At 43.7% G+C, this 9,722-nt stretch overlaps 1 protein-coding gene across 1 annotated transcript; it reads right to left on the bottom strand.

Moving 5' to 3' along the window:
- Positions 1-8,361: 8,361 nt before the first annotated feature.
- On the bottom strand, positions 8,362-9,424 carry LOC123158508 (translation initiation factor IF-2). Its single transcript, XM_044576465.1, has 2 exons — positions 8,585-9,424; positions 8,362-8,502 (listed from the first exon to the last, which is right to left on the bottom strand). Exon 1 carries the CDS (start codon positions 9,422-9,424, stop codon positions 8,675-8,677), a length of 750 nt encoding a protein of 249 aa, XP_044432400.1. The 3' UTR covers positions 8,362-8,502; positions 8,585-8,674.
- Positions 9,425-9,722: the final 298 nt, after the last annotated feature.

Here is a 9,722-nt window from a genome sequence, read left to right as displayed (position 1 = left end):
TCTGTACAGTTCAAGGCTCTGATAATCAAACATGTATAAACCAATCATTCATTTTCCAAGGATACAACAAAGGTCAAAGCAGGCATTCCTTGATTGGCAAACTAACTCGATGCCCCCAGGAAAAGAACCTGCCATGGCACATTATGCCCCTAGGAAAAGAACCTGCCATGGCTATCATCAAGCATCTAGCATATGTAATTCACAGCTTGTAGACAAACAACTTGTAAACACGTATAGAAAAGAGATCAGGCTAATCAGGAGGGAGAGAGAAGTGTGGGTACCTGCAAGAAAGCTTACTTGCATGACTCATTAACAATAAAATAATATTAGAAATCCTCCATTGAACTCCTCACGAAGAACCAATAGCATTGCCGAACCATCGCTTATCCTAGAATAACAAAGTGAAACTTACTCTTAACCAGATTAGATCAAGGACCAACAACAAACAATAAAAGATCAAAAGTATGAGAGAGAAGAAATCTTTACACAAGACGGCTATAAACACTGGAGCATAAATAAGTAACACCTTTAAATACAAATAAAAAGGGTTCAGGGTTCAATGCATAGTGGGCTCAGATTCGCCTTTCCTCGATCATATAATCTACCCCCATCATCTCTTTCACCAGATCAATCTGTTTATCCAGTGGAGCTGCCCTGGTTATCATTCAACAAGAACGACCATCCAAGGACAGAACAATAAGTATCACAGGATCAAAAAGGATTCTAGAGACAAGAGGGAGGATCCAACTTGATACCCACAGGTGCCTCGATTGCTCAAGGGCACACTTATTTCAGCCACAGCTAATCATCATCGCCCTAGCAAGAATGGCTTCCGACCGATGGGGGCATAAATAAGCAACAACTTTAACTACAAATAAAAAGGATTCGGGGTTCAATGCATGGTGGGCTTAGATTCGCCTTTTCTCGATCATATGACCCACCCCTGTCATCTCTTATCACCAGATCAATCTATTTATAGCGTGGAGCTGCCCTGGTTATCACCCAACAAGAATGACCATCCAAGGACAGAACAATAAGTATCACAAGATCAAAAAGGATTCTAGAGACAAGAGGGAGGATCCAACTTGATACCCACAGGTGTCTCGATTGCTCAAAGGCACATTTATTTCAGCCATGGTTAATCATCATTGCCCTAGCAAGAATGGCCTCCGACCGGTGGGGCACGTGACTGGACGCACATGCCATGCCCGCTCACATGGTCGCTAACGGACGCGGCCCACCCGCGAGTGGCCCCACAGGTCAGCGAGTCCAGGTCGAACAGGCGAAGTAAGCTGCAATGCATGGAGGCAGTAACTATTCATTGCTACAGGTACACCGGGTCGATCCGACGGCTCGTGTCATCCTGAGGCGAGATCCGACGGTCGAAATCACATCAAGCAAAAGATCCAACGGCCAGGAATGCCGAATCGCTGAGAGCGCCCGGGAGTGACCGTCTCCCTTATTTCTTGATGGATATGTTCTTACAAGGGTGAAACTGCCCTGGTTATCACTCATCAAAAATGACCATCCAAGGACAGATCCACTAAAATAAGAACATGATCAAAACGGCTCAAAGAAACGAAGGGGGATCCAACTTAATACCCACACGTGCCTCGATTGCTCGAGAGCATGCTTATATCAGCCATAACCGGTCATCATAGCCCTGGCTATGTCCCATACAGTAGCCGATGCAGAGGAGCAAGAGGAAGATGCAGCTCACCGAAGGAGGTTGTAGCCGAGGAAGTACTCAGTGGGTGCCAGAGTTGCGGTTGAACGACGTCCAACTGGCGAGGAACCGCTTGCTACACTCCTAAACTGACATAAAAAGAAGCATGAGCTCATCATTTCCCATTGCTCCTAAAAAAATTGTAAAGCAAACAAAAATTAATGCTTTGTGACTTATTTCACGATGGATATGTTCTTGCAAGGGTGAAACTGCCCTGGTTATCACTCATCAGAAATGACCATCCAAGGACAGAGCCACTAAAATAAGAACATGGTCAAAACGGCTCAAAGAAACGAAGGGGGATCCAACTTAATACCCACACGTGCCTCGGTTGCTCGAGAGCATGCTTATATCAGCCATAACCGATCATCATAGCCCTGGCTATGTCCCATACAGTAGCCGAAGCAGAGGAGCAGGAGGAAGATGCAGCTCACCGAAGGAGGTTGTAGCCGAGGAAGTACTCAGTGGGTGCCAGAGTTGCGGTTGAACGACGTCCAACCGGCGAGGAACCGCTTGCTACACTCCTAAACCGACAAAAAAGAAGCAGGAGCTCATCATTTCCCATTGCTCCTGAAAAAATTGTAAAGCAAACAAAAATTAATGCTTTGTGACTGAACAGCAAGAATTAGAAAACAAATTCTTATGACCGAAGGTGCTCTGAACCCAAATCTTATCTTCATAAACATGGAGTAACTCTCATCAAGAGAGTAAGCTTGCGACATATAAAAAATATTATAAGAAAGAACACCTGATAGAAGCTAACAAAATTAAGTTTAGAATTTACCCTAGCAAATCAATAACTGTACAAAAATATTGTGGGCCAAATGGAATTCATATAGGCCACCAACTAAACTGAGAGGAACCAAAATTTTATATTTTGACCAATTTTTCCACATTAGTCTGAAGCTCTTGTTATTTTATTTATCCAAATTAAGACTGTCATTATTTAAACCGGATATTCTTAAAGCCTCTATCCGATTTAAGCCCAGAACATAAAATTAGATGGCAAAAAACATGCATGGACTGAACTCTTCAGCAAAATAATAAATGTCTATTCAAAGCTATATGTTTCCAGATCGTTTATGATTATTTTAACTGCTTTTGACATCTTCGTGCTTGCTTGGCATTTGGATTCGGTGTACTGAATCGATACTTTGCACATATATAGTACATCTTTGTATGTACTTTACAAAAGTTAGTTGATTCATCGCCATCACTCGACACAAAACAACAAGTTACTCTTCCAAAGTGGGTAACAATACAAGGGAAATGGTCCTATGCATTTTTCATGACAAAAAACAGATGCCTGGTGCATCTTCTGTAGAATAAAAAGGGCACCATAAATTATGGTCACCCAATCAAATGAATCTATCCATCCAGAGGTAACCAATCTTTGGTTACACGCAACATCTGAAAGTTAGATGATTTGGCACCACTAGTGCAGAACCAGGCAATAGCACCGGTTCGTAAGGCCATTTAGTGCCGGTTCCATAACCGGCACTAAAGTGTGGTCACTAAAGCCCCCCCCCCTTTAGTACCGGTTCTGCATGAACCGGTGCTAAAGGGAAACCACGTGGCACGAGCCAGCTCCGGGGGCCTGGAGCCCTTTAGTACCGGTTGGTAACACCAACCGGTACTATAAAGTTTGGGGTTTTTTAGTTTTATGATTTCTTTTTCATTTAATTTTGTGTTTCCATTTTAATTCTTTTTCATTTGCTGGTATTTTACGATACTACACATTGTAAACGTTATGCATATATATATATATATATATATATATATATATATATATATATATATATATATATATATATATATATATATATATAAATTTCTAGTAGAACCAATCATCGAGTTCAACATGATTGTCATGATATTATAAGCGTTCATATATAACACCACAAAAGCAAATCACTTAAGTTCAGAATGAAGAACACGGACATGAAAGGCCAAGTACTAATTAAGAGCAGCATGAAGAACTAGCTAAATCACTCCTGCTAGCTACTCTCTCTCTCTGGTAAAATAGCATAGAACATGTATAGCTCTCCTGATTGATCATACTGGAGCATGCCGATAAACCTGTCTCCTAATCGTGGGTTGCGCTTCTCATTGCTGTCCCCTAGTACTTCTCTGCGATCATTAACAATTTTCCTCCAATCTTTCACTATTAAGCATTCATCGCTTCTAGAAATCCTGAATGCATTCATGTGCAATGCAGGATATCTTGGCCTTAAGCTAACAATTGACATCTGACCTTTAGTCTTGATCCCCTGAGGCACAACTGTCATCGGGAGTCTCTGTTGAAGAACATTGTATAGTACTTAATTAATATACTCAGCAATGAAAGTTTTAAAAAAATATGTATGCAAAATATGCACTGAGGACAAATAGTAAATAGCTTACCATCATTCCTAAATAGATGTGACCGTAGTTCAATACCATCACTATTGGTCGCACGTTTTGATTACTAACATTTCCAAGTGCAAGAAAAAAATTTGTCTTGACAGTATGAAGATCCTTAAGCCATGAAACATAATGACTTATCTTCTCACAGTTTAGTTCAGCTCCGGGACAGTAGAAGGTCCTGTCTACCAAGTGCCGGACATGTTTGGTTGAATGAAGATAAGCTGTCAATAAAAATTAGTTGTCAGTTATTTTTGAAATAAGCAATATCAAAGACAAAAATATATTTGAGAAGAACTCACATAATGGTAGAACTGAAGGCGTCTGCACATCGACCCATATGTCTTTATTACCTTCAATATCATTTTCCGGACAAATATCAAAGGTGATAACCATACCAGGCTCAAATGCATAAGCCTTGCATAGTGCTTGCCAAGTTTTGCATTCAAAATAAGTGTACGTGTGTGCATTGTATACTTTGACGTTGAAAGTATAACCATCATGCTCAGTTTTCAGGTAAGCTCTCTTTACCTCCATAGTTTCCATATCTTTGAAACATATCTTATCCAAGACAAAAATTCTTGCATGGCATGGGATGCGCTAGTAGAATAGTGAAAATTAAAAATTATAAGTCAGGCAAATGAAGCATATATAAGTCATGCTTAATTACGAAAACAGACTTGTTGCTGTGACTTACTGTATCGAATTCGAAAGTCTCATCCAGCTTGATGCTGAATCGCCTACCATCAACAAGGAAATTTCTGTCGCACTGGCCGCGCTCGTCTTCATAGTATGTGCACATACCGAAATTTTTTCCGTCGTCAGACGACATTTCCTATGTTCATATTAGGCGAAACATTAAACACTTACTAATTCAATTAATCCAACTACTTCTATTAATTCAACTAAGCATTTACTAAAAATAAACTAGTTATATTAATTCAATTAGTTCAACTAAGCATTTACTAAAAATAAACTAGTTATATTAATTCAATTAGTTCAACTAAGCATTTACTAAAAATAAACTAGTTCTATATATTAATTCAACTAGTTCAACTAAGCATTTACTAAAAATAAACTAGTTCTATTAACTTTTCTATCTAATTCATCTAACATTCGACATTAATCTAACATTTATATAAACTCAAAATATATAAAAACATTAAATAAACAGAAAAACTCATTAACAAATAATATTTTAATTAGATAATCAAATCTCAGATATGATAATTTTCTTACTAAAAATAAACTAGTTATATTAATTATTCAACTAGTTCAAATCTCATATACCTAAATAAACTAGTTCGACAATTTTTTTACTAAAAATAAACTAGTTATATTAATTATTCAACTAGTTCAAATCTCACATACCTAGCTAATTATTATCTAATTAAATTTTCTAAAAAACAGAAAACAGAAAACAGAAAATAAGTAAAAAATGTGTGTGTGTGTGTGTGTATGTGTGTAGTGTGTGTATATGTGTGTATGTGTGTGTACGACGCCCCATACGCCGCCGCCCCGTACGTACGAGCGGGGCACCGGCGTACGGGGCGAGGGCGGCGGCGTACGGGGCGGGGGCGCCGGCGCGCGGGTGCGAGAGACGACGGGACGACGGCGACGACGACGGACGGCGGCGGCGTTCGGGGCGGCGGCGCGAGACGACGACGACGACGGGCGACGGCGGGGACAGCGACGACGACGACGGACGACGGGCGACGGGCGGCGACGACGGGATCGAGCGGCAAGCGGCGATGTCGAGAGGTTGGAGACGAAAGTGGGGAGATGTAACTGAAATTTTCGTAAGTGCTATATATAGGATGGGCCTTTAGTACCGGTTGTAGCCACCAACCGGTACTAAAGGCCAACTTTGGCCAGGCCAAGAGGCGGAAGGAGCAGGCCTTTAGTACCGGTTGGTGGATCCAACCGGTACTAAAGGGTGATCTTTAGTACCGGTTGTAGCCACCAACCGGTACTAAAGGCCTCGCGCTGCCACCCCAAAGTTTAGTCCCACCTCTCCGGGCGAAGGGCAGCCGCACTAGTTTATAAACCCAGCCGCGGCTACCTCTTTGAACTCTTCTATATAGCAGGCTTGTGGGCCTAAATTGTGCGCGCTGCCCTGTGAGTCTGCTGGGCCTTTAAGGCCTGTAATTGCACGCCCGTGGCCTAGCAGGCCCACAGGGCAGCGCCCCAATTTTTTTTATAGTTTTTTCTTTTCTGCTTTATTTTCTTCTATTTATTTTTGCATAGTTTTTTGTATAGTTTTTTCTTTTCTGTTATATTTATTTTCTTCTATTTATTTCTGAGTAGTTTTTCATCTAGTTTGCCAAAATTCAACATTTTCAGAGTTTATTTTGTAGTGATTTTCAATTTCACGGTCATTTTATATAGTTTTTTCTTTTCAGCTACAGTTTTTTTTCCTGCTATTTTTTCTTTTCTGCAAAACTTGATGGTCAAAGTCTGGAGTTATAACCAAAGTTTTAAAAAAAGAAATGCCGACGTGCAATTAGTTTTTGCCATAACAGAAGAAGTCCGGAGTTGTAATAAGTTACTAAAAATAAAAAGGAGGTGCAATGCTCGTTAATTTGCTTCAAGCCTTTCGGAATAGTGTAAACTTTACTGCGCATAGCTCCGTGCAGTCTACCATATTCCTAAAGGCTTGAAGCTAAGCAACGTGAGCATTGAGCCTCTTCTTCATCGTCTCTGCACTCAGGGCTTATAAACCGCTCCTAGTCCCTCTCTCTTCGCGAGGTGGGACTAAAAAACAGCTTACTAAGAAACTGTAGTACTGGTTCATCCATGAACCGGTACTAAAGGTGCTCGTGGGGCCCCAGCCTTACCTGACACAACCTCATTAGTACCAGTTCGTGGCACGAACCGGTGCTAAAGGTTCGCCACGAACCGGTACTAAACAGCTCCTCCCGCCTAGCAGTTGGTGCATACTGAACGCAAAAAATATAAGAGCATTTAGATCATGATCTTATATTTCTTTACAGTCTAAATTGTCAATATGATCTTATAACATCAAAAATACTTTGATCATCAATGATCTTTGTGTATACAATCTGAATTGTCAATATGAGTCATCAACGATTTATAAACCGATGAAGACTCATATTGCGGCCACAAATTCTACACATAGAGTTCAATGAAGACCAAGTGCTTGTGATAGTTTGAGAAATAACATATTTAAGGTGGTAAAAGACTTGTTAGGGGAGCGAGGTGGGACTAAAAACAGCTTGCCATAACCTCATTAGTACCGGTTCGTGGTACGAACCGGCACTAAATGGTGATGGTGAGGCCATAGCCTGACCGCAGGCTGACACAGCCTCTTTAGTACCGGTTCGTGGCATGAACCGGTACTAAAGGTTCGCCACGAACCGGTGCTATTGATCGCCGCCACGAACCGGCACTAATGTACACATTAGTGCCGGCTGAAATTCAAACCGGCACTATTGTGCTTCACATTTGACCCTTTTTCTACTAGTGCACAATGTTCTTATCTGATTGTGAGATATGTAACCAAAGATCGGTTACCTCTAACTAAGATTTTGTAAATTATGTTAGGCAAATACATACACTAAAATAGGCAAAAAAATCATATAAGACCCAATTCCATTAAATTGAAAAAACCTAAAGATCCATGGTCACTAAAGTAGGAACCTAAAAGAGTAAATAAACCTACATGGGATTAAAAAAGAAGCATACAGAATGGACACAGACCAAGCATACCAACGTAAATGGACCAGCCCAATGAATGTCTACCTGACAGCATACTACTTCAGCTACAGGCCAATGAACATTTTTTATAATCATATCTAGAACGATATTGGTTTGTTTGGTAGCCCCAACAGCGCGACACATGCAAGCAATTCCAACAAACAAATCAATAGGCTACTTCTAAGACACAACAGAAAGGTACAGAAAAAATCCTAGATCCTGCCAGGATATAGAGAAGTGACAATATCCCAAATGCCAAATGCCAAGCAAGCACAAAAACACAAGCAGACAATTCCAAATGCCAAGCAAGCACTTCATATGGACTAAAAGTACTACACATGGACCTAAAAACAGAGGCTACATCTGCAGCACATATGATCCTACAGTACTATACATGGACCTAAAACACATACTACACCTGCAGCACATATGGAAGAACGGCAGCTCGTATGAACATACATACGACCTACAGAAACTGCAGTATTTATGGATCCGAAACACACATGCGACCTACAGAAATAATATGAGGAGGCCAGGTGAGAGGGAACAATCACCTGCAACCAAATCAACTGTACCGCCTCGAGACCACACACGCTGGAAGCGAAGAGCACGAGCAGACCAAAATCAGAACGGATCTAGACAAATCCCACAGATCCCTAAAGAACAACAAACCTTAATCAGCACACAGCCACACACACATCACAAAGGGTAAGCAACCAAGGGAGCAAACAGACTCACCTCGGCCATCTCAGAAGCTCAACCGGTGCGCTCCCTCTCCGGTCGACCCGCAAGGCAACACCAACGCCACGGCACCGTCCAAATTTCAAATCAAGCAGAGAAACAGGGAAGACGTAAGAAACGAGCAGAGCAGAAGAGACGAGCGCGAGATAGAGGAGAACCACCTGAAGAACAATGTCGAACAGAGGAGGACGAGCGTCCGTGGCGGCTAGAGGAGGACACCGCCATAGAGCTAGGCAGCAAGGACCCGCGCATATGGGAAGGGCTTGGCGAGGAGGTCGCGCATGCAGGAAAAGACCTTGGCGCTGACGCCGGCTGCCTCCTCGATGTGTCCGCCCACCGGGCTCCTCCTCCTCTGCCTGGCCCCGATGGGGAGGAGGAAGGATGGCGGCACAGCGCGCCTGACGACGGGGAGGAGATGCGAGGCGGGGAGACGCCAGCTCCGTCCGTTGCGGGGGCATCGTCGTCGTCGCCGGGGAGCACGGCGGCGAGCGCCCCGACACCCACGTGCCCGGGCCGCGACACCCACGCGCCATGAGCTTTGCCTTGAGCTGCGCTAGGGTTTGCGTGGAGGTCGGCCTCCGACGTGCCGTCTGCTGCGGTGGCGGCGTCGTCGCCGAGGAGCTCGGCGGCGAGCGCCCCGAGCGCCAGCGCGGCCTGGTGGATGGGAGACGGGAGGGGAGGAGGCAAACAGCCGGCGGCGCGAGGGGCGGGCGGCGGATAGGGCAGAGAAGGAGACGAAGGGCGACGAATGAGAGCACGAAAGGGCAAGCCGCCGCCCTCCCCCACCCCATAGCCGCACGGGCCAACCACCGCCCACCACGCACAAGACCTGGACATGAAAAGACCGAAATACCCTCGGTGGGGGCAAGATTTTACACGCGGTGGCGTGGGATATTTACCCGCCGGTGCGCGCGACGAGATGAACAGGACACACGCCCAGCCACGGTCGCTGACAAACGAGGCCCACCCACGAGCGGCCCCACAGGTCAGCGAGTCCAGGTCGAACAGGCGAAGTAGGCGGCAGCGCCTGGAGGCAGTAACTATTCATTGCTACAGGTACACAGGGTCGATCCGACGGCTGGTGTCATTCTGAGGCGAGATCCGGCGGCCGAAATCACATCAAGCAAAAGATTCA

This window comes from Triticum aestivum, chromosome 7B (assembly GCF_018294505.1).
Source record: "Triticum aestivum cultivar Chinese Spring chromosome 7B, IWGSC CS RefSeq v2.1, whole genome shotgun sequence".
NCBI classification, from domain to species: Eukaryota; Viridiplantae; Streptophyta; class Magnoliopsida; order Poales; family Poaceae; genus Triticum; species Triticum aestivum.
Note: the sequence above shows the minus strand (reverse complement) of the source record. Positions and strands in the feature narration are given on the sequence as shown.

Excerpts from the sequence above, each read along its gene's own strand:
- LOC123158508 (XM_044576465.1), bottom strand. The coding sequence starts at position 9,424 with ATGTCCAGGTCTTGTGCGTGGTGGGCGGTGGTTGGCCCGTGCGGCTAT.